The 26,297-nt window shown below is 37.1% G+C and overlaps 1 protein-coding gene across 3 annotated transcripts in view; it reads left to right on the top strand.

The window, feature by feature from the left end:
• RNGTT (RNA guanylyltransferase and 5'-phosphatase) overlaps window positions 1-26,297 on the top strand; it is a 193,850-nt gene that overhangs the window by 135,835 nt on the left and 31,718 nt on the right. For all 3 annotated transcript variants that reach the window (XM_064508770.1, XM_064508769.1, XM_064508768.1), the window contains one exon: window positions 23,577-23,643. In XM_064508770.1, coding sequence (XP_064364840.1) covers window positions 23,577-23,643 — 67 coding nt within the window. The remainder of the gene's footprint in view (window positions 1-23,576; window positions 23,644-26,297) is intronic.

Below are 26,297 nucleotides of genomic sequence, written 5' to 3'. Positions count from 1 at the left end.
GCAGTAGATCTTACTAGAGCTGAACAAATTTAAAGACCGGACTGTGCAAGCTGACTGAGAGAGAATATTATAGGTAGAAAGAGCAGGAAGGGGATGCAAAGCACAAAAACTACTGTGGTAGAATATGCATGGACAACTGCCACCGTTGGCATTGTGATGGAAATCTGTAAAAGGATGTACATTTTATCTAGATACTTCAGGTCTCCTACGCTGTCAGTATTTGTGCTATATTACTTATATAAGAGTATTTAAAATTGTTTTGTCATGCTTCAGTTTTTAAAAACTATTTTCAAAGTATGGCTTTTGAAACTAAGCAGTATTTATACTCTGGTATACTGAACATAATGTTGTACCTTCCACAGCTAATACTCAAGATGCTCTTGGAATTTCTAATGTTGGATTTCAGAAATGAACTCAGCCTCATCTTTTTATATGTTCAAGTGGCAGCCTTGGGCAATCTCCATCTGTCAGATAATTATTCTACTTTAGCTACTCATTTCTCCAGATTTTTAAAAGCTTTGCCTCATATCATCCTAAAATTATCTATATGCTTGCAAAATGGATTGTAAATGTCGCCTTGCAAGTTTTGTAGACCCTGCTTCTTTCTCCTGAACTTTCTGCTTTCTTAAAGTAGTCTTTCCAGTTGCTAATGTCAGCTATCATTATAATTATCCGTTCTGTTAAAGATCAGTTCCTAGCCTATTCCTATCCATAGATTAGATCAAGAAAAGCTCCCAAATACCATATGCCTTTAAAATTTGTTTATTTCTCATGCACCACTCTGTCCTATTATATGTTTAGATAAATATTTTATTCTAAATTTCCTGTTTGCCCATGTAGCTTAGATTTAGGGGTATAGAAATACTGCTTGAGGGACTATGTGTGTATAGGGTGAAGTAACGTGAATCAAAATAATGAAAAGATATTCTTCATGGTTTTGATGTACAAAAACAGCCCCGCAAGGCTTTTCACTCACATGGAACAAAATAAACGATGGAGAATTCATGGAGTGAGTGGGATCCTCAGTAGTTTACCTGGCAATGTTTTGTGATTACATTTCCCAGATAGGTGTTTAGTATGCTTCAGCCTGATCACTACCTTTGAGCAGTTTGACCAGAAATCTCTTGGACCATAGCAGTGCTATGCTGCTTTAGTGCCAAGCTCTCTGCTATATTTAACCCATCTTATAACAGCTTTTCCTATATGAATGCTAATTAGAAGATAAGTGTTAGTGACTAAATTAAAGTTTTTACAATCAGTTTTGCATTAAGCTCATCAGGATCCCAAATATTTGATTTATATATGTGTCCAGTTGCAGGGAAATATGAACAACATCTGATGTTTTAAGCTTTCCATTATGTATTTTTTTATTATATCTTCTTAATAATTTTACAAATCTAGCCATGTTCCTATACTAACCCCTATGTATTAATAAAATTATGCCCTCTTAAAATAACAAGTGAAATAAATAGCTATATTTACACCTGTGTTATGGGAGAAGGTGTGCCATCTGCAAAAAAGCAACTGGAATGCCCAGAGGTCTGCTATGGAATGGGTAGCCGAATGGTCTGAAGCTCGTGGATCAGTATCAGAGATGAGGGGGGTTAGCATGGTAGAAATCTGCTACACAGTCAAAAGGAAGAAGGAGACAAAGTCTTCTTTAAACAACTGGAAGAAGCCTCATGAAGGAATTAGGAAAGCCAAAATTCAGCTGGAGCTGAGAGTAAGTGAAGGGCAACAGGAAGGACTTCTGTAGGTACATTGGCAGCAAAAGAAAGATTAAGGAAAATGGCCTGCTGATGATGCAGTGGGAGACCTAGCTACAAAAGATATAGGAAAGCCTGAGGTACTCAGCCTTCTTTGCATTGGTCTTGACTGTCGAGGTCTACTCTGAGGCCTGTCTGTGAGGTCCCTGAATCTCATGGCAGAGTGTAGGGAAGTGAAGTACTGCCGTGAGATGAGGAAGTTCAAGTTAGGAACTACTTAAGCAAAGTGTACAAACATAAGCCTATGAAACCAGATGGGCTGCTTTTTGTCATCTTTAAAGGCAAATGTCAAACCCATCTTCAGGAAGGGCCAGAAGTATCTGGGAAACTACAGGAAGATTATGAAGCAAATCCTCCTGAAAGCCAAATCTGTGCATGAGAAAGACCAGAGAGTGCCTGAGAACAGCCAGCATGGTTTACCAAGAGCACACTGTGCTTGACCAATCTAATTGCCCTCTATGATGAGAACTCTGCTCTGTGAACAAGGCGAAAGCAGTGGAAGTTGTTTACCTTAGCTTTAGACAGGCCTTCAGCATGGTTCCCCATAGTGTCATTATAGCCAAATTAGTGATATATGGGCTGATTAAGTGGACTATCATGTGTATCTCCAGTCATTGCCTGGACTGCCAATCTCAAAGAGCAGTAGTCAGCAAAGTCCAACTGGAGGCCAATTTTGAGTGATGTTCCTCAGTGGTCGATAGTGAGATTCAGTATATTCTTTAACATCTTCATTAACATTAATATACAAATAGGAGATTTATCCTTTCAGAGAAGATTTTTAAGTTGCAAAATAAAATAACATGCATTTTTCCTAGTGGGGAATTTGATATTGTTCTATGTTATGTGCTGTAAAGGTTTGCCAGATGCGTAATTTAAAGACTGTCTAATTTAAATAGGGAAGATGTTCATCTTCCTTTGCTATAGTTTGAGGAATAAGTATGCTGCTGTCAGACTTACTGAAATTCAATTGTGAATGTATTTTTCTTTTGAACCAGTATAAATTAACTTTTTAAATTATGGAAGTTAGTAGAAGGTATCAGTGATAGATTTTGGCATTATTAAAGCCCATTTTATATTCTCTTCAAAGTGTTTTAAATCTGGATTTGATGATTCAATGTTAACTTCTTTGAAATGCATTTTTGCGTATAGTATCTTTTTGGTCTTCTTCAGACTAGGAGTATTTGCTAGATTTTGTGAATATGCTGTAAGTGATAATTTAGAGTATTTTCTTCTCCATTAATTGCCTATAGTATCAGTTAATATTTGGACTTTTTTTTTAGTTTGTTGCTTAACAAGAGATTTTATTGTCTGTTTTTCTGAGTTTACAGATCAATGCATTTAAAAATGCACCACTCCTGTAATTGGAAGAGAGCATTAGTATAGAACTGTTGCAGATCTCTAATGTAATAAAATCGAGTGTTTCGTCATGATATTTGGAATTAAGGAAACAGGTATTTAAAAAAAAAAAAGACAAAACTCAGATGACTTCCTTGCACACTGTTGTACATTTGAAAGAAGAATAAAGCAGACTTAGAGGGGAAAAAAATCTCGCTGTGCTAGAACTGGATAAACAGCCTGGAGAACAAAAGATATTTGTACATGTTTTGTAGTCTTCCTCGGTCTTACTCTGAACATTTTATTTAATTTTCTGATAATACCAAAGACACAAATCATAAAAGAATAGATATAAGTACTAAGTAATGAATACATTAAAGATAAAAAATAATTCATGACAATCATGACTCCAAGAGTACCGCTCTGTTTGCTTTGATACCATCAAAAAAAATGTTTTGAAATTGGTTTTGAAAACAGAAGCCCAGCTTTTTTTTGTCTTATTGAATTCCCAAGTACTTTGGAATCAGCAAAGCATGTCAACAAAATAAATGACCCTGATACAGGTTGTTGGCATTTCTGCCATGGCGGTGTTATCAATATGGTATGCATGCAACTGTGATGTTCTAAAACACAGGGAGATTATCAGCAGTTTCACCTTCTCTGTTCGATAGCCAAGAGAAATTCTTGGTACATATGCTTACCTTAAACCTCAGAGACATTAGAAAAGAAGCTTACGTAATTATTTTTAGAATGTGTACATGTGTACATGTATCTGTGGAAAACTAATCTGATTCAATGGTAACGAAGGATCCATTTTGTTGCTTATCTAATAGAGGAAAGGACGGGAGCTCCTGGGTATGGAGCTTGTGTGCATGGTGCGCTTTGATGGGAAGTATCTAAATGTCTTGCAGAAAGCCATCAATAGTTCTCATTAGAGACTTGGTACATCTGACAACAGATGTAAGCATGTCATCCTATCAGAGGTTCTCAAAAAGGCCAGTATTCCTTATTTTGATACCTTTTATGTTGCTGCTTGCTTGCTTTTTACCAAGAAGTCTTATGACAGTGATTGTAAAGTGCCAAATTTTGTATTGAATTTTATTATGAAATCAACTTCAGTGTTTTTATCTTAAACACAAGGAAGATGTGTTGATTTACAAGACCTCCTTCATTTTTTGAATCATTGTATATGTGAGAAATAAGTTCTTATTTTAATTTTGAAACCCAAACTTCCAAGATTCTAAGCTGCTTCAGCTTTCAGTGAAAAGAATCACATTTTTTTTATTTATAAATATATACACCTATATGCACATACATAGGTGTGTGTATGCATACATATGCATACAGAGTTGACTGACAGCTGCTTCATTCTGTTATAAAATTAAAAACATCAACCAAACTGTAAAAGAATCCCTTTGGCTTGTATAAATCAAAACAAAAGTCTTCTCTTTTTTCCCCTCAAATTTGTGTATGAGTAACCTGTCCTTCTTTCATTGTACTACTTGTTAATTTTAAAAATTATCTATCTTATTAAATCAGACTTTGCTGTTTCTAATTCTTAGCTCTTGAAAATTTTCATATAGGTATCTTTCTTAACCAGACACTCTTGACTTCTCCTTTTTGTTTTTGTTTTCTGCTTATACAATATGGCTTACAGCATGTATGGATTTTTTTATGCTTCAGCCTTTTAAGCTAGATGACTAGCTCATTCTGCATCTGTTCTCTAACACTAAATATTCAATCACCAGCTTATGAATAATAGGAAAGTTGTGTATGACTACTAGAGAAACAAATCACAGTATGATGCTCTGCTTTGTAGGTATAAGCTGAATAGATTTTTTTTATTGTCTAACCATAAAATTTATAGTCAAGGAGATACAAAAGCATATAAAGTATTGGGATTTTTAGAGACAATTCTAATGTTCTTGAAAGATTAAAAGCACCCTTATTTATATTCTAGTGATCGTACCTATTACTGTCAGGCTCCCTGCTCTGAGTGGCACAGTAAGAAGCTTTATATGTTACACAGTTCTAATGAAGCAGCTATTGCATGCTGCCCAAAAGCACCGCATTTGTTATATCAGGTTCTAAGATGGGAAAAATGAGGTCCAAAGTTAAGAGAAAACTCAGGGTAACGTGGCATGTTAGTAAGAAAAGGAAAAAAAAATCTGATCTGTCTTCAGCTGTACCCAGCAGATGGCATTTTTTCCCTTATAAGTACTGAATATTTTCAAAGCTATAATCTTTGGATATCTTCATACTTAACAATTAAAACTTTTTCACAAAGTATTAAAAGTTTCTACTGTGGGCAAATATTTATCAGTGTTTTATAACTGAAGTACAATGTGTATACCTCTAATTACAGGATACTTTAGAGAAGATTGAAATGAGGAGAGCGAAGTAGCATAGTGAACTTGATTTAGTTCCTCCTCCTGCAAGTCTGCATATCAAAACCATCATCTGTGCCAAATATTTATAATAGTATTTCACTTTTCTGGTGAATGTTAGAGCAGCAAATCTCAAATGCTCAGACTTTTTATGCCTTTATTAAAGAGTACAAAGTTCTACTAAAAATAGACATTCAAATGTAGGTGATCACAGTATTTGGGGAGTTTAGCACTGATGAACTCAAGAGTGAATTGGATAAATGCTATTAAAGGCTCTGAATTATTCCCTCCCCTTCAGAAGGCAAAATTCATTGTGGGCATAATTAACCCTTCTCAGCTACTGTAATAACAGTGCTTCTGATGTCTTAATTTAAGATGACAGTGATCTGTACAAAGATCTGATTCCAAACTTCTATTCTTCTTTCTACTCTCATTCAAGAAGAAAAGTAGAAGTGTCTCTGAAGACTCACTGACCAAGATGCATGTACTTGCATTTCTGCACAATAATCTCTTCAATAAAAATCTTCATGCGTTACTTATGCATTAAGAAAAGCGTATTTTGAAAGATGAATTGTGTATCTGGATAAACTAGATTGATTTTTATCTTTAGAAGAGGTAAGACATACAAAAGCTTTCTTCCAGCTGAGGCATGTAATAAATACAGTTTGGGGTTTTTTTATAGCATAAGTATTAAACTTCAGTTATTTGAATTATGTCATTAAAGACTAGGTGATTAAAACTGGGCATTTTCTTCTTTACTCAATTTTGAAAAAGAGTTTGATGAATATTTTTTGCCCAAACTTGATAATCTCTATTGTTTACCTTAGTTTCTATTTTACGTTGAAAATAAAAGGGAGCTATTATTGCATACGTTAAAAATTCTTTCATGTATCATTTGCGAATTATTTCTCTGTATAATACTGAGAGATCTGCACTACAGTGGAATTTTCCAAATGTCTTCTAAAGATAAGCTGCCTCTGTCAGAGCTAAAATTAAGGCTCTTTGATGTCATTTGACTGGTTAATTTTTGTGGTTTCATAGAATGTGTAGAGGCAAGAGCTGCACCTGTACTCAGTCCGTGGCAAGATAAGAGTCCAGTGTTTTAGCCTTGTAAAACACTGTCATTTGGGTGAAAAATAAATTGGTACAGGGTATGGCATGCTTTAAAGGTGTTGAACAAATTACTTTATTAACTTTGTTAAGGAAGGTTACTAGACAAACCTAAGGAACAGGAATGACCCTTAACTAGTGCAGATGAGCCTTTCTTTTACAGAACTAATATTGAAATTATACAGCATTGTCTATTCTCTTGTTTTCTGTTATGTAATTTCCCAAAGGATTTTATATAGCATTTGGTCCAAACTTGTGTTTATTGCTAGAAGAAGTGTTATGAAACTGATGATTCTTTTTAAATGAAAGCTACATACAGAAATATTTTTAAAGAATTCAGAAATCCACAGCAGTTAAATGCTATAGATACGGACTTTGCAGAGTACCTTTTCTGTTGCTGTTTTTAGCAAGGGAATATTTAAACAGTGCAGTGTAGTTCAGTACTTTTTTTAATATAAAAGATATATCTCTATTATAGCTCAACCTAAATTATTCCTTTGATTCACTAAAGTTGAATTTCTTGCAAGACAAAGTGCATAGAAGATGTTGTGATAGAAGTAGAGGTAGATGTGATAAAAGTGCAAGAATATAATGATAAAAACCTTAAGTTCACTCTTTTGATATAGTAGTTCCAGGATCACAAGTAGTTTCTGAACTTAAAATAAGGGAGAGGGGAATCAACTTCATGCATTTTTTAGACTGAGTGGGTTTCTGAAGCTCTAAAACAGCAAGTTTGTCAACAAGAGAAGTTAATTGGGTTTTTTGTGTTCTTTTTGAGGAAAAAAACCTTCTGAAGTTTAATTACCAAGGGGACCTCTAAAGATGAAAATGCCATGCAGAAGATAAGATGTTAGCAGTGGGAAAGGATGACTTAGGGCAATGGTGTTTGGGGGGGGGGGCTGTTCCAGTTACTATCTCTAGAGAGTTATCTCTGACCTCATTTTGGATAATCTGTCTATTTACTGGTAGCTGCAGCAGCTTTCTCCTCAAGTTTACCTACTTAACACTTGCTCACCTCCCATCCCCATGAGCTCTGATGTTCTGTAGATACCTACCAGTCTCTATGTAAGGAGAGTCTACTGATAAACTTTATGCATAGGTTTTGTGGTGAATTGGTGAATGGAGGAAGGATGAGATATTCAGGAGACCAGCCCTCGTTTCAGCTGCTGTAAAAACCGGGACTGGCTTGGATCTATAGAACAGCCTGGGATATTAGGGCAATTGCTGAAAATCCATTTTGGCCGTGTGCACGAGCTCGAAAAAGTGAAGAATTTTGCAACGCATGAGCTCTCAGATATGAGGTTGCACCCTGTTTCCACACTCGGACTCCTTTGGCCTGGGTGTCTCCGTAACAGCTTAGAGAAGAAGAATGCTCTAACTGATCTAAAAGCTCTTCTTCCTCTGTTCTAGTACTAAGAAAAATACTTTTCCATTCCTTCCATTTAGTTTTCAAATGTCAAACACAGTAATTACATTCTGTCTTAGTCTTGAGTGATTTATGCTTGAATTAAGTGACTGTTTGCTGTCTGATAATTCTTCTTAGCCATAATAAAAAGGTGGTGTTGAAAGTAGCGTCAAAGAAGGGAATAGCGTATTTAAACAGATAAAGGATTTCTCTAAAAGAACAATTAAAACTTGATTTTGCAGCATTTATATTAATTGTCATCTGATAAATGTTCTTTTACTGGTTCAGGAAAATAAGTGTGTGCTCATAAAGTAAATCTAGAGTTAATTCTTTCTCTACTTAACAATAGAGCGTTTTCTATCAATCATAGATAAATCTTCTTCCTGTGTAAGTGCTGGCTGAAAAAAAAAACCCACACAATAATATGAGTTTGAAATTAAATATATTAGACAGAAAGTATAAAATTATAGGAACTGCACAAGTAGTCACATTGATCCTAGGCCATACACTTAAAATGCATCAAAGGAATGTGAAGGTGGCAGCCTCGCATTCAAAAGCACTGGAATTTCCCCTAAAAGAGTTGACCCCAGGGACTCTATGTTACTTGTGCTGGAACAGTTAGAACCAAAGCACAGATCTGTAGTAGCTAAGTAAATGGAATAACTTCTACCGCTTCTAAATTGCAGTTCTCTGAGGAAACCAGGTTGTAAAAGGAGATGTGAGACCCTTTGTTGTTGGGCTTCCTAGCTGTTATAAAACTTGACAGCAGGGATGTGTTAAAATGTAGGTTTCCCATAATCTGTTACAGGAATGTGCTCCACAAGTTTGCCCTTTTTGTCTTCACTTCTGTGATACTGTCCCCATACAGACTAACAATATTTGTGTTCCTGCTGAAGTTTCATTCCTTCTTCTCTCTTCCTTTCTCTCCTCCAAATCTGCATACGAATTTTCAGCATTGGTGTCATGGTAAAAGTGATTATTTTTTATTTGCGCTCAGTTACTACTCTGACGTGATTAAAGTCCTGATTAAAATGCATAGGATTTCCATGAAATAACTGAAATTGCATTATTATATGCTGGTTGCTATGTTTGTCTGCGATGGTCTGAAGATGTAGGTAAGACCGGATACATAGGAAAAGGCAATAGCTTTTACTAAACCCATCTGATATATTTAAAAAATAGACAAATTTTGAGACATCAAAGCCTTTCTTCAGGCTTAAGATGAATTTGCATGTTCCGGTCCTCCTCCTTCCCAGCTATATCAGTTAGTTTAATAGAACATACAACTTTTTCCTACAGACCTTGTCTTATTTCAAGTCAGACCTGAATTCATTGTTTACTGAAGTTCACAGTGTTTATAACGAATAATGTGAAATTTTTTTTCTGCAGCATCTGGAATTAGTTGGAATAAACTCTGTACCTAAAAAGGCTTTTTATCTGTGCAGGTAATTTATCATACTGCCAAGAGAATCTTCTACTTGGAAAATCAAAATACACTGAACAATCTTACACTGATTTTCCAGCAAACATTTTGGTAAGGGTAAAATACAGTCCAAAAGGACATGCAAAAAAAATGATGTCTTGCACATTGCAAAAAGAAAAAAAAGTGCTTTACTGTACATTTGTTAATTAATACCTTAATAATTTATGTTACATAAATCTTCTCAGAACTAGATGAAAGAAGAGACAGAGCCAGGTCATCCTAGTACCAGTTAAATCAGTAGTTATCAGCCAGGGACTGGAAGTAACTAAATTTTTGTCTGCTTAGTGTTTAATCATTGTCGTTCTTTTGCTTGTGCCCTACGTAATAAAAATGCGTAATTAAGGACAGTAAATGAAAAGATGCTCTCTTTCTGTAATAATAATAGAGCAATTTTTATGACGAATTCAGTATTTCTCCCTCGGTTCATAGGAAAGATATATTTTTGCAAGTTGCTTATCATGCAGCGCCCAGGTTCTTTTGCCTTTTAGAGAGCACGTCACAAAATAGGTTAGTCATTTTAAGTCTATAAAACTAGCATTGAAAAAGAAGAGACTAGGAATACTGATAGTATATGAAAAACTTACAAAATTGTTCTATTAGACCAAAAATTTTGTAGAAGCAGCTCACTGTTACGTGCTTTCTTTGCTTTGATTGTATTTTCTTTCTGTGTTCATCTTCATTATATACTTGTTGCAAATTACCTTGAAAAATGGTGGAGTGTTTTGTTTTTTTACTTTTTATCTATATCTGAAGATCTGAAGTGCACGTGGTTTTGACTGATTTACGGTTGGTTGTTCTTTGCCATTTTGTTTAGAAATACAAAATTATAATATAATGCACAGGGGGGGATTGCTTTGGAGATGGCCTGTTACAGCCCATTTGTCTTCACCTCTTATGAGACATCTGCTTATAGGCACGTTTTGGCTGCAAGCAGAAGATCACAATGCTTTCTGGTACTGCTACTTGGAGCATGCAAATGGAAGCAAGTGGATCTGGCTGCAGGAGAGCTCTCGTAGTATTTGTGACCTCTGATGTGACTGTAGCCCCAAGTGCCTGGAAAGAAGGAGCATAGCTAGCGCCACATGTGTTTTGGTAGCTATCCCTGATTTCTATTTCCGAGGAGATCGTGGCTGCTCAGGGGAGGCTGGAAGAGCTGGTCTCAGCCTGGGAGCCATTGCTGCATGTGGAGCGGAGGCAGATCCTGGGCTCTGGGAGTGCGTAAGCAGCACAGAGGGGCTGTGGGTTTTACGGGGAGCACTCTTGCTCCTTTCGTTAGGATTATGAGAGAAGTTTTTTTGTTCCTAGTCTGTTCTCTAGCTGCCCTCTATTTCTTAGCATTGCCCAAGCTGCCATTTTCCCAGTGCATTCCCCGTTCCCCTCCAAGCAGCTCCAAGGCATTTCCAGAAAAGCTTGTTTCCCCTCCCTCAATTTGAGATTCCTAGAATAAATGGCTTTCAAGTTGGAGAGAGAAGGGGGGGGGGGGGCACAAAATGTATTGGAGGGGGAGGAGAATCTTCTTTAAAAGCCTGTTGAAAACAAAACCAGGGACCAACAGATTAGAGTAGCTGCTGCGTGTTAAAGTTAGAAGTAAAGAAAAAGAAGAGAAATAGAGAAAGTGGTAACTGGAGGTGTGGCCCTTCTGGAGTGAAGCAGAGCATGCTGATATCAGAGCAGTGGTTTCCCTTATGGAGAAGGCAACCTTACAGGTGAGGATACTGGTTTCTGAGCAGAGCAAAACACCAGAGAAGCAGTACAGCTTTGCTGTGGATGCCTTCCAGATCACAGATGCAATGATCAGTATTACAGTGTTGGTAGTTAGTTTTACAGAGGTAATGAGCCTCTATGACACTCAAGAAAATTCTTCAAGTGCATTTCTTAATGCTACAGAATTTTCTGAATCCTACAGAATGCGGAAAACTTTGTTCTCCATTTATTGCTGCCTGAAGAATTCCTGTAAAACAGGAGTTCATAAAAAGGTCATATATTAAATAAGCAGAGAACTTAATTTGGAAAGAACAGAGATAAAAGTGAAGATTTTAGAGGAGTTCATGAAGTCTCTAACAGTATTCCTGCCTTGTTTCAGTTTCAGGTGGTAGGTTTGTTCATAACAGATGTGGGTTTTTTTTTGTTTTTTGTTTTTTTGAGTTCTGCTGGTGGCACTCGTGTCTGGGTAGGTGATAGTTGTGTGTGTATCATACCCGCTTTGAAAGAAAGAATTCTTTGTCTGTTTTGTGCTTCTCTTTGGGATTACAATCTGCACAGTCCCATGTGAACTCATACCTAAATGCTTCTTAGGCTGTAATTCAATCATTGTTGTGGTTGTACATGATTAATTAATAAAGTATTTATTTTGAATAAATCATTAAGGTGATGTGGGGAGTCAGGAAGAAAAGAAATTGCTTAGAGTGGTCTGGTAATGCACATGCATACGGCTGAGCATGCTCTTTCATGATGCCTTCCCACTGAGGGTCTGCGATAGGAGTGTGGGAGTTCTTGTACTGATTATATCTGTGATCCACCTATACCAGAGAATTTTATATCCTCTACTGTTTTTTAAAGAGAATTTGTTAATGCTCTGTATAATTTTTATTATACATCTACATGTTCAGTCCTTTCTATTCTACCATGGCAGCATCAATGAGCTCCAGTCTAATTACATGTTTTGTGATATTTATCAGATTTGAATTCTCCTTCACTCAGCCACTCCCTGTTCTTTTGTTTTGAGAAAGGAGGTATGGAGCACCTGATCAATCTTTGTTTTGCTCTGTATTGTCAAAAGGATACTGGTGCCAATGATTTACTTAGGAGACCTTGTTATGCTTAGGAGTGGTTTACAGTATTTTCTCTGAAAAACTTTTGGATGCATAGTTCATCAAATTTTTGATATATGGTAGAGTCACCTCCGCAGGATATGGAAGTGCCTTTTCCTTATGGTGGAGCAGTTCCTTCTAAATGTGGCCAACCTGCAGAATGGGGTTTTGTTTCACTTAGAAGTGCTAGCAGCCAAAGCTGGGGACTGCCGCGGGGTTATGCCACCACTGGGACAGAGCACTGGGAGCAGCAGGAAACTTAGAGCAGCTGCACTGGCAAATGAAGGGCAGAACGGCAGAGATTACAGCCAGATGAGACCATCGCATCAGGGCTTTTCTGCCAATGCTTTGTCATGGGTTTTCAGCAATGACAACCTGTGTTAAAACTGCTGAATGTTTCAATTTTCAACTCTGCTGTGATGATATGAATAGTTGTGCAGAACTTTTTTTAATAGAAAAAGCGAGGACAAAGCAATGGCAAAAACTCTTGTGGAAAGAACGTTTACTTAGCTTCACAGTGAAGCCTTTGAATATTAGGAAATAGCTGAATTCTAGTTGTCAGGTTCATATACATTATGATACAGTCCTTAATTAAATGAGGTAGGTTCCTTTCCCTAAATCATGTTCTCAGGTGCCCACATCTTTCATTGCAGAGGAAAGTAGAGTTAAGGTTGCATGGGTGATGGCAAATATGGCATCAGCTCCCTTTCAAATTGATGAACTTTGTAATCTAGCTAAAGTTGCCTGCATTTGCTTCATGACTTGCTTCATCAGCAGACTTTCTTTGTTCACGACTTCTCAGATTACTAATAAATATATTAGTCTGCTGCGTAGATTGAATAGTCATGTGGCCTTTGCCAAGAAGAAAACTGACTATTTATTCTGCCTTTCCAGTCTCTTAATCAGGCTTTGATCCATAACAATAAGTAGCTTCTTATATATAAAAGTACTTACTGTCTAGCTTTTTTTTTTTAATTAATTACTGTGGGAGACTGTAACAGAAGCCTTTTGGCAGTCTAAACTGATTATGTCAATGTGGTGCTGCCTCCCCACCCCCTCTTTTTAAATGCTTTTTCACTGAAATGATCAAAAGAGAGGCAGCCGCAGTGCGAATGCAGGGGATGTACAGCCCTACATGGCCAAGGTAGGCATGCTGAACCACGCTGTACTCAAGATTAGGACTCACAGCTGGTAACAGAAGTTTGCAGAAATTAGCCTATTTCGATGTTAAAGGACTGACAAGATAGTTTTACTAGCAGTTCAGACCCTTGATGTGAAACTCTTTTGGAAGTCTTGGATATGTAGCATCTGGGTTTAGTGATTCATTTCACCTTAATTATCAATTTATGCCCAGCTTTGCTTTTAATACCTCCATTTCTGCTGGCATTTCATTTTGTTTACTAGAAATATATGGTCCTGACTAGATGTCTTTGTAATTTTTTTGCAGTGGGAACAAACAAATCAGTTAGCTTTTCACCAGTATCCCTGTTTTCATTAATTGTTCCTTGTAGTTCCACATGATCAAGTGAATCTACTGAACTTTTTACAAGCTTTGCTTGGGATATACCTGAGATTTCTTTTTTTTTTTTGCCTTGGCCCCCTTGTTTCTTCTTTATCTATTTGCTATTAGAAAACTATTTTTCTTATGTAGCTCCCGAGATGCTTTTAAAATGTCTTATTAGCACTTTGGAACCTCTGTTCCTAGACTCCTTATTTTATTGAAATCTCCTGTTGAAAAGTTTAGTGTCACAGTGTCAATTTTTACCTTAATTCTCTGTGTTGAATTTGCTAATACTGTGGTCTTTGTTACTTCAAAAGATGGTCAGGCAGACAGGGTGCTAGGGCCAAACTAAAATGTGGATTTACGGTTCAGCTAATCTAATGCTGGTATATGAGTGCTCTTACTTTGTGGTGTGTAGATAAGTCTGTGCAGAGCTGCTGCACAGCCTATGTCACACAGGATGTCTTTTGTAAAATGGGGAATAGTGCCTCATTTTTCCTAACTCCTGCCCTGTATTTCAGTGAGATGAAAGGCATGATATTCAGAAAGGAAAACTGAGGTTTATGATCAGAAATAGGTTCTATTAGTGAATTCTCTTAGACTACGTAACAATCTCCCAAAGGAAAAGGCAAGCAGCCTCATTTTTCAAATAATTTATGGCCAGCCTGGCCAAATTGTTCATTATACTACAGGGAATAATATTCCACTGGTGGAGGAATGGACATGATTATTTAATAGGTACTTTTTCTTTCTATTATTTTTCCTTTCTACTTTTCTTAGATGAGGTATATGTAAATGTAGTAAAAATATTTCTTTATGTGCTTTGCTTGTAAGGCAAAGACTGGACAAACATCAGCATATTATCACAAACACATTACCAGCACTAGATATAAATGCAGCAAACAGAAGAACGTGTTTTTGGAAACATCTGATATGTTTTTCTTCATAAAGTACAAGTGTGTTTCTTAAAAATCTCCCTCTCTAGGAAAGCATTTATATACAAAGCCCCTCCTTCCCCCCAACCCCAAACAAACAGCCAAAAACTTATAATCAAAACTAATGCTATTTAAGCTCTCCTAATTCTACGTACACCGTGATATTGGTTAGTTTTTTCCTTTTGACCTTGGTCCAGAATCGCTTACAGACCATCCCCTCAAATATGAGTGAGAGAATACATCACTTCTTTGTTTTACAATTTCAAGCTCTCTAAATGTCATTCTTTTTGCATTTGGTACAGAATAGTGGTTACGTTATTTAGTGGAAGTATGTCTTTCGGGGACCAGTTACTTTCTAGATTCCTATTATCTGTAAAGATTGAGGTAGGTCCATGAAGCCTTTAAAATACCATGCATAGGAGCTTTTCCTAGGAAGGGCAGTTAACATGTAACACTGATGTTTTCCCTGAGTTGTGTGTGTTTCCGGAAGCAGCACTGTTATTAATATGACTAACAATGTACCCTGTTGGAAAGCTGTTAGTGGTAGGAAGGCTGAGGAAGCTGAATTCACGTCTGTGGTTTGTGCTATCCAGTGCATTTTCTTCCATGAATATTACGTATTTACAATTTTGTGTTAATGGATTTCGCAGTCAAGTTGGCTTGAGATATTCTGCTACTTCAGAATCCACTGAATGAAAAAGTTTTGCTTAAATTTCTTTGGGGGTCTTTTATTCCAGAGATAGAATTTAGCATTGTAAAATTATTTGTAGTCTCTTCCTTACTACTTAGTTGTATCTCTTCTCAACCTTTTTCCCCTCTGAGTACAAACACAGGTTTTTTCCATCTTTACCATGTAAGTAACTGCTTAGTATCTTTCCTGGTCACCTTACAGTTTTTTCAGTGCGTGCTGTAATTTGAGGAAGAGTGTCCTAAATCAGATACGCAGTCTATTTGCCTGTTCTTTACCATGATGGTTTTACTAGAACAGCTTATGTTCCTCCATCAAAAAACACTCTTGCATGACTGGTGAGTAAAAAATTTGTGTTAGAGTATTACCATTAGCCTGAAAAGGTGGTCTGATGGCCACCTTTTTTATCACTGTAGCATGCAGGAAGGAGCTCTTCTGTCTTGTATGTGAAGCTGCTGCTTTTCCATCTGTTAATATTCTGTGTACAGTCTTCGCTACTACATATACAAAACTCATGTTTTTGTTTCTACTCTCAAGTTCTTTGGCTCTGTATGTTTTTGAAGCAGAATTAAATGCATATTGTTTGCTGACCATATATGCCTTTCAGTTAAAATTCACAAGCTTACCCTTGCACTGATATTAGCCTTTTTCAGAATTCCTGCTGGATCCTTTTGTATACTCTCATATTTCATAATAACCTAATCTAATATTTTCACTGTTTTTCCTATGATGGTCTGTGAAATAAATTAATAAAATAATGAATTAATGTTTAAAAAATAAACTTATCTTGAATGTAGAAAGTTAATTATTTTGACCCTAATACCAATTTCTAATAATTTTGTTTCTGATTTCCTGATTTTCTTCCTGCATGTTCTTTAAATTTAATATTCCTAGAAATATTACTACATGATAAGAAGAGTTGAGAAGCAGCGAAGAGTAATTAGCCTAAGCAAGAAGCAAAATACAGTTGTAATGTCACTACAGTAGAATCAAAAATATGGCTTTAGAGACTGTTTAAGAAACTCCTTCTCTTTCCTTGGTTAAGATGTTGCAGCACAGTGCACAGTTCTATCTGACAGTTTAAGTGAACTCAGGATAAATACAGTTTGTTTGCTCTATTCTTAAGAGGGTGCCAACAGCATCCTGTGAATATGGTGGCTTCTCTGCCATGGCATGAAGCTTTATTTGCATTCATGCCTTATTCTGTAATAATGACATACTAGGATAATTTATTTATATACTGAGGTATAAAATTTGTAAAATGATGTCATTACCTTTATCTTCAAAGGTATTTGTGAAAACTCAGTTCAAATGATGTTTAAAAATATACTTATTGAACATATGAGGATGTTGCTTTTGTTCTCAGGACTGCTCTTCTTCAGTGTTTGTAACTTGCAACAATTATTTCTGCCTAAAATGTGATAATGCATCAGGAACAACTTTCAGAAATAGTTAAAAGCATATATGGAGTGTAACACTGGAATTCTTATGTATATTCCTATCACAAAAATGGTATCTTTTAAAATAAAATATAGAAGCATTCAGACCATAATCAATATTAATCTCTATTGATATAGGGATTTAGGGATATAGTTATGTTAAATATGGGGGTTTAGAATGTGAGTGGTTACAGTGATTTTCCTTAAATTTTATCTGGCTGTCCCATTTGTGTATTAAATTGGTTATATTCCATTTTTGGCCTTGATCATCCACTAATGCATATGCTGAGATACTCTTACTAATAAAGATAAAGATGTGCACAAAGGTCAGTAGCACTTCGGAGTGTCAGGATTTTTTTTTCTTTCAGTTTTGCTTCACATCTATTCCACATTTGATACAAGTGTTCTCGAGATTGGAATCTTTTGACCAGCAAACTCTGTGAAGGCTGCAAATGTCTTTGGGCAGTGTGTGAAGGACAAAGTAGTTAGATCAGATCCCAGCCCTGTTTTAACTCACTTTTGCTGCTTTTGACTGTAAGATGGAACTAGGACATGCATCTTAATCCTGCTGTCTCATCAGTGGACTTGGTATTTCTATATAATGTATCTGTTAACAGTGAAATCACTCCCATACTGACACCAAGGATGTTTCAGGTATCAGTCCACCACTTTGATCAACCAAAAAACTCTGATCTGAAGAGAGTTTTTTCCAGTAGCAGAACAAATTGTGCTAGGTGCTGCTGCTCATCTGTTGATGAAAGCAGTGAATTCTGTCTACACCATCATTAGAAGAACAGATTTGCACAGGTGTGAAGCTGAGGTTTTTTAGACATTTCTGCAATCTTGAATGCACTCAAGTACTTGCCTAACTTGCTTGGTTATCTGATATAACAGTGAAGTCTTGTTAGATTTAACAAAGCCTTGACAGCAGGCTATGGCACTATTGAGCTTTTTTTTTTTTTTTTTTTTTTTTTTTTTTTTTTTAATGAAGACACCCCAAACCCAGATAAAAAGCACCAGGTGCTGTCTACTGGTATGCAGTCTACTCATCTAGAATCAGGCTTTTTGGTCGCAAGAGCTAGTGAAAGGAGCAGGTATTAGTCAAGAACAAAACAAAAAAATACAGAATGGAGTGACTCAATTTATGTGGAGTGATGAACTATTTATCAACCAGGATGTATGTCAAGGTAAATTTTAGGATGGCCTACTGATGCTGCAAGATATTATTTGGTGAGCTGTCATCAGTTCTTGGATTTTGATGATGCATTATTGTGGGAATTTGAGGAAGAAGTTACATTTTCCATTTTAGATGGATAGTGGATACTTGAAGCATTGCTCTAGGCTGCTCTGCATGCCTCTGTTACTGTGCCTATTTCATGGCAGTTTTCCCCCTGGAAAAAGGGAACTCAAGCTGCTGTCCCTGTACTTTGTCTTCCTACTGCACACTTGGCCTTTCTAAAGCCATGCACCTTACCTGTCTCCAACCATTCTACTGCACACCCTGTATTTTCCACTGCATATTCCCTGCTTTCCAAGCCTGTCTGACCTCTGTGCTGTTGGCTAGAACTGCAAGTCCCAGCACTGGCTGTGTTCCTGCACAATGCACCACAGACCTTGCAACAGAGCAAGCAAAGGAGCTGCTGCCTCGCACAGGAGCAAGTTACCGCGTTCAGCTAATCTGCAGTAACTTGCTCCTGTGAGAGGTAGCGGCTCCTAGCTCCACCCCTGCTCCCTTTATTTCTGTGCATGCTCCTTTCTGGAAAGCTTCTTCCATACTCTGTGTGGCAACATTAGGATGCGGATAGTCCAGAGGAAATCTAGCAGTTGGTAGACCAATGGTGTGTGAACTGGTCTCAAGTTAGGCTTTCGGACTTGTGGTTTGCATAGCACTGTGAGATAGCCAGCGCAGATTTGCAAGACGATCCTTTGAGTCTGAAGGCGTAGATGTTTAGGGTTCTGGTCAAGCTCAAGTGGTATCCTGGAAGCCTATCTCTCTACAGTATATGGGGGAATTGTTTGATGCCTGCTTTCTACTTTCATGAAGTACTACTTACTGGCTGAAGCATTTTGTGTCAGTGAGCTGTGCTTGAATCTTTGTTGAGGATATCTTGAAATGTCCGCCTTCATCTAAAATAGACAACTCTCAGTAAGTTATTGTCAGAAATAGAATATGTATGGAGAAGAGAAGGTGACCAATCTTCTTTGGAATGTGTTGTGCTTAGGAAATCCATAGTCAAGGCTAGATCTACTTCTCATGGCCAAAGATGTTACGAAGAGGGCAACGGTACTGTGACTGTCCCAGCTCCCAAAGCAAGGTCATAGTTAGCTGTGTTCGGGGAGGGTGAGCTTTTTGGTAAATCAGCCCCTGCTGCATGAGTACCCCTAATGCACCGAACTTTCCCATCCCAGAGCTCTGCCCCTATGCTTTCTAATCCAGGTTACATTGTCACTCCTTTAGACTTCTCATACCCGTTCAGTTACAAATTTCTTGCTGTCACATACTCCTCCGTACGCCAAGTTTCCTGTCACCTGAGCCCTCAACCCTGTCCTATATTTGCATTTACCTCACTTTTCCCCATTTATCAAAGTCCCTCGTTTCCTAAATTTTGGTCCTCATACCCACTGTTGCCACTGCCTTCTTGGTATTGGTTTGCTTGACCATACCTACTCCCTCAGTTAGCTTCCCTTGTGGACACATAGTACCTGGCTCCTGCAGGTAGGATTTTGAACAGGCAGATGTATTTTGCAGTGCAAAAAAGGCTAAGTCTGGGATTCTGAAGGCAGAAAATAGGGCATTTGGTTGTAACTATATGGTAGCCCTTTCTTGGTGCTGGGAAGGCTTTTATGATCTTGATGTTATATTGGAAAAAGTCAGAAGCAGTTGGTCTTTATGCGTTTTTTATGCTGTTTATATGGAACGTAATGGTATAGCCTTGATATGCCCATCTGGCTAGACGTCTCCTCGCTTGAGTGACAGCAGTACCAGCAGTGGAATGTTCTGTATGGATAACACATCTTAAGGAGCCACTGCTTCTCAGAGTGATGTTTTCTTTTCTTTGTTCTGTTGTATTGTTATTCACAGAAAAAATAAGAATTCTGTTGATAATATATTGAATAGAATAGACTACAAATAAAATACACTGCAGTCTGTAAGCTGATTTTCAAGTAAAAGTAAATATATGCATTGACCTGCCAATGTGCTTTTTTGATGATTGCGTTTTGTAATTTTAAGGAGTAATTATTTGAATGTGAATACAAATATGATAATTGCACTGTGATACTATTGCCACTATTTCATAAGCTGACACTGATTTTGGCCAAATACAGAAAAGAATGGCGTGGTGATGTCCAGCCGTTAGCATGGTTAGGTGCCGAGTACTGTTGGTGGTGTTTTGAGAATAAAACTATGTAAATGTGAAATTACGAAAGAAATAGTAGACTGCAATTTTAAGAGGGCACTGGCAAAAGGAAACATATAAGTGTTTATAACCATAGCTGCATGCAGCTGAAAAGTCTTCAAAGGCAAACGTTTATTGCGTTACTATAAAAGGGTAGTTAATTGAAAGCATTAGGAGAGAATATCCATACCAATTTAGATGTGTTAAACTATATGGTATAAAGTTAATTTTAGGTACGTAAAAGACGCAGCCTTATATTGCTATAAAGAAGAACAAAAAGAAAGGCTAAGTAGAATTTGAACTTTCTTAGGAACTTTCTAATGATCAACTGAGCAGTTTAGAGATCAGTTGAACCCAGTTCCTAAGGGTGAGATGGAGATTGACGCATCCTGCTCTCTCGTCCCTCTCTTCGATGCACGTAGGTTTTTTGATACTGCCACTGCTGGTTACTGAGGGGGAAGTACCATTCTTGCTATAGATTGGCTGGTCTAGAGCCACAACAGTGTCTCTTACTGCACTCTTCTCACCTCTCCAGGCTCTTCTATGCGAGCCCAATCCCTGCAAAGTCTGAATTGTGTTGGTAAGAAGAACCCTGAAGTAAATGAGTTTATACTGGTCATGAGATTGGGAATTTTTTAATTGCTTAGGCCATTTGAGGAAAAAAACAGAGTATTTCTGGAGACTAAATTATGATCATATTGGGAGGCTCATTTCAACCCTATTGAGTGCTTATATGGAAAATTGACCAGCTTTGCATGTTCGTGATAAAAATTTTGAACTTCAGAACTCAAGAAGACTCTTAAACTGAAGAAACAATACCACTTTTTATTTAAGGAGAATACAAAGGAGAATCACAAGCAACTTACCATCCCCTAAACATTTTGCTAAAATCTGCATTGAATTGTGAAGTGGCGTATGAATGCAGAGGGGAAAAAAGAAAGTGAAATGTTTTTCAGCTGAGGTAGTGAAATGCAAATAAATAGTAGTAAGCTTGTAATTCTGTGTGCATATCAATCTATTTAGGGAAGCAATCCTTTGAGTATGTTTACAGATTTTGGATGAACACCAGTAATACTGAGTTAAAGAATATGGACAGCTGTGAGGTCTCTTGGAGAGATCAGTCCTGAGATTCACTAGGTGTTCATTACTTCTAAATGAAGCCATCCTACAAACTCAAATTTGTAATGATCCTGCGTTTCTATTCTGTAAAGAAAACAACATGACCATGAGAGAATAATCACACTGTATATCTTTTTTTTCTTTATGTCCCTTAATAGAAATGCAGCTGGTAGATTTTTTTTCTTTCTCTGCCTTACAAAAATTATTTGCTCTTCTTTTTAAAAAAGCTTTGTTGCTTTGAGGTATCCCTCTCTCACATTTAGTGACATACCTTGAATGCTTTTTATAGATTCTCTTTTAACCAGTTGTCACTGATTATTTCACATACATTTCTTTTCATTTAGAAAACCCTTAAATATTTTCTGATTTTGCTTTATGCTCCTAGGAAAAATGTTTGATCTATATGCTGGCTTTTTCATCTCCAGAGACTTGCATTCTGAATGAATTTGATTTATCATGACTGAAAATGAGTTTGACAAGCTTATCCTGACTTCCATATGTCAATACTGCAGAACCATTGCAAAACAGTAAAAGTCTTCCAGACTGAGCCCAGCACATTAATGGGCAAAATGTATGGACTTGCCTGGCCATGCTGTGACTTTCTCCAGTCTTTACTAATCTTTTCTTCCTTTGGGTATTCCTGTCAATCCTGAGGATATTTTTGTATACAGTATCTAATTGCAAAAGGATTTTGAAGACGATACACAGTTTGACACCACCACTTACTTACTGTTTTATATACTTGACTGCTTCGACTTTGCCATTTTACTGAGTTGCACCAGTAGACGTTGTTACGGACCCAATTTAAAGTTGCGTATATCGTGTGTGTTATGAGAACTGCGAAGGCTCAAAACCATAGTAGCATGTGTTCGTTGTGTGGAATGAAGGCCAAAATAATGATTTATTGCCATCTAATTTGTGTTTTGTTTTGTTTTGTTTTTTTAAAAATGAACAATTAGTTTAAAAGTGACAAGTTTATACATAGAAAAAACTTGCAGTTCTCTATGAATGTAAAATACATATCTATGATGTATATGCATAAAAATATAAATATCTTATTAAAGATAGATACCTCAGTTAAACTGTTAGACTTGAGCAGAATGACATCTGCATTCCTGCTTTTTGGGGGATATTTCTAGTTGGGGGGAAATGTAGTCTGTATGTAGTGCCTTGTTATTAGGGCAAATGGGATATAGAATCAAAGGAAACTATAAAGTGTTTAATAACTTCATGCAGACTTGGAGCTACTGCAGATTATGATGAGTTTTGAATGTCTCTCTTAATCAAAGCACAAATTCTTTCGTTAGTCTGTCACCAGTTGGTTCTCCGTATGGGATTTCTGCATCCCAGTGCAAGATTGTTAGGAACCGCTAAGCGAGAGGCGATGACAGCTCTACCTTTGCTTAGCAATAGCAACACAGTGATGCTACCATTCCGCTGCACAGTATTCTGATACACTGTTAGCTGGTCACTTGTCTTCAATGTTATTTTTGTCTTCATTTTCTTAGGAATGGCACCATAATGCTCCTCTGGTGTTTGGGTTTTGTGTTGTAGTAAAACTAACTTTTTGCACAGTATTTGAAGAAATCAAACTAACTTTTATTTGGAAGTACCACCACTCCTTTGAATCCGCTTGTCCCACTGTCTTTATGCATCTCACTAGTGTATATACTGACTTAGAGAATAACCAGCACAAACTGTGTCTAGTGCTCTCTTTATTTAGGAAGCCATTAGAAAATATAGCAGAAATTCTCTGTTATTTCTCTTCTTCCAGTGCTGTCACTTTCATGTTACTCTACATTTATTTGTCCTAATCTGTTTTAACTCTTAGGCCTGCTGCTCTGGATGTGTTTACACTTGTCTTTTCTCTTGCTGCTCCTCTGTCTCTAATGGTGTCTGATAAATAGAATAGGCATGTACCCTGCCGTTCTTGCCTGTCACAAAGGAGCCTGCGAAGTTATTTTGTTGAAGAGCTGCTTGCACAATAAACACAAATTACCAGGGCACATCCATCTTTAATGCATGTCTTTCCTTTTGCACTAGCAAGAGCAGAATTCTGTAATTGTGTTTTCAACGGTAGATCTTGCTGTACCGTAATGAAGGTGGTTACCCTGCTGGAGTTCAGCGGCAGCTCTTGGAGACGCAGAGAGCTTATGTGAATGTAAAGTGATATCTTAAAAGATTCTTTTCGTTTTTCTAGGCTACTCACCCAGAATGTTGGTCTTCTTTATGTTGGAAACTTTGACAGACCTTTTGCACAAATTAAGGTACGATTAACAAGCTGGGGGTGGGGGGAGGGACCACTTAATTTGTTTCACTTTTGTTTGTTTTAAATCTTGGTTTAGAAGAACTTTAAGTGCATCAATACAATTTCAGGAAAAATAGCAGTTAATATTGTTATTTTTGCAATGTTTACCATATTCTGGATTTGTTTCTAGTTCCATCTATGTACTTAGCTTGTCAAAGAAGTGTGTAGTGTTTCCTATTATCTTCTTTTGATTAAATTTGAATCTGGTATAATTACCAAAAGGAAAATGTTCCCCTTTTTTTTTCTTTTTTTTTTTTTTTCTTTTGATTACCTTGTCATTTCAAAACAAAGCCACTTTTGGAACTCTAATTCTTCAAGAAATCCTTGACAGGGAAGACATTGCAGTCAAAGCACAGATTGTATTCCCAGTATTATTAGATTTATTATGAAAGACTCATGCAGTTGCTGAAAAAAAATTGTCTTTTGTGACTTACTCTTTTTATTTTTTTTTTGTAAGTTGAACTGTAATAGTTTCACATTTCTAATTGCCAGTTGCTAGTTAGTTATTGTCATGTCCCTTGCAAACAAAAATTGTTTTAAAAGAGTATATAGACTGATTTTCATGAGTTTCATTGGGATTTTTCCTAGGGCAAAGAAAGAGAGCCATTAGCATGTCAGTCATTACACTGGCATGTGAAGATGTGGTATTTCTTTTGGAATGCAGAAACATCTGCCTGTCCCAGATGATACCTGCAGTCACTGTGTATTCTGCACTGGTGGCAGCATTGTTCCCTGCACCGTGGGCACACACTTGTGCCTCTCTGAATTTTAAATGTCTTGGGTTTTTTGGGGTTTTGTTTTTTTAACATCAAAATGAAACTTAATTTCTAAAACTTAAATGTATTCTTTTGCCATTCCTAATTACATTACTGAAGAACAGCATTCTCAACCGTATCTGGCAAATGCTTGCTTTTTCTAACCTAAAACCCGAGTACTTCTATTAAAATTGCTTTCAAAGAATAGATGCAGGCTTTCCACCTCCCCTCTTCCTTTCCTTCTGCTTCCTCCCTCAACCTCACGCACACCCAGTTCCTACATGTATATTATTCAGTTTGGTTAATAAGCAACTTAAAGGTTTCCTCCATAAAACTTTATGCTGTAAGAAGTTTCATCTCACATAAACTTGTATAATTTTGGTTATAACCCTTCAGAGTTTGTTTAAATGTTTATATAAGTAAATAAACAAAAATATAAATATATAAAGAATGCAAAAAGACTCCAGGGGACTTCTAACTCAGTCAGCAAGACAACCTGTAATTGCCTTATGACCTCCAGGATAAAACATACCAGAAATCTGTTTTAATAAGCTACACAGCTCTGTAGACCATGCTTCTGGATAATCTGGCAATAACTTACCTGGTGAAGATTATCCCTCCTTTGAAATGTATGTCATTTTTGTAATCTCCATAGAGGGCTGCTATCAGTCTCCATCCCTTTACTGCAGTCGCAATACTGTTGCTAAGATGCTGTTATCCAGGAACACCTAAGGAGCGACATGCCTGGGCTGAGTGATAATTTATTATTATTATTTATTTATTTATTTATTAACTGAGTCTTTGGAACTGGCTTCACTCAGAGCCATCTTCCAAGAGTTGCTTCCCCCAGATTTCACTCTGGTTAACCAAGGAACTTAACCCTGTCTTGAATGACTAATTGTAGGTGTCATGCAAGCTTTGACAGCATGAATCTTTCAGGTAATGTACATGCGTAATTTCTAGGCTGAGCAGAGGAAGGAGAGCCCATGCTACCCAAGTCTGTCAGGCAGCAAAGAAAAAATCTCATCCTTCCCACAGAAAAAGGACTGGCATGATATAGCCAGACTTCTCCCACTGCTCTCCCTTTCCAAATTGGGCCTCACCACCTGTCTCCTCCACTTCTAATTTTAAGCAAAATGGCAAAATTTTCCTTACAGCTCTGAAGATTTTATAAATTCACTGGGTGGATTTGAAAGCTAACAGGCTTATATTGCACTCTTTTTCAGGTATTTATAATCAACTGTGGTGCTCTGTCCATCACTTGCAGCCAAGGAGAAGCCTTTCTGCTCACAGACTGGCTGTGGTGCTGTTAAGTGTGCAGGGTCAAACCGCGGGATTGATTATTGTGTCCCATAGTGGTGTTAGCAAATGCTTAGGAAAGGAGTATAAGCACAGGGTGAATGCAAAGTATGCCATCCAGTTTCTGCCAGTTTGCAGTTTTGGAAGGGACTTCTCAACTGGAAGTTGTATCTTCATGGTTGTGCTTAATAGACTTAGACTTGGACCTTCCTCTTTGAATTTGTCTAAGGGATTTCCCACTATATTTTCAACATGCAAAGCCATACTATTACCATGAGTTATGCAGTGTATATGAAGTATTATTTTATTTCTTTTAAACCTGTTCCTAATCAATTCGGTTTAACCTAGGCCTTACATTGTGAGGACTGGTGGGCAGTCATTCCCTGTTTGTGATTTTATCCTCTTTCACATTACCCTGGTCTTGCATCTTCCAAGCTGAAGTAATTTAATCCATTTAGTACTCCCTATATCCAAGCTGTTCAGTACCTTCAATCAACGCTGTTGTTATTCTTTGTACCTTTCTGTATTCCTACTGTTGCCTTTTTTAAGTTAGGGAACT

Source organism: Dromaius novaehollandiae, chromosome 3, assembly GCF_036370855.1.
Source record: "Dromaius novaehollandiae isolate bDroNov1 chromosome 3, bDroNov1.hap1, whole genome shotgun sequence".
NCBI lineage: Eukaryota > Metazoa > Chordata > Aves > Casuariiformes > Dromaiidae > Dromaius > Dromaius novaehollandiae.
Note: the sequence above shows the minus strand (reverse complement) of the source record. Positions and strands in the feature narration are given on the sequence as shown.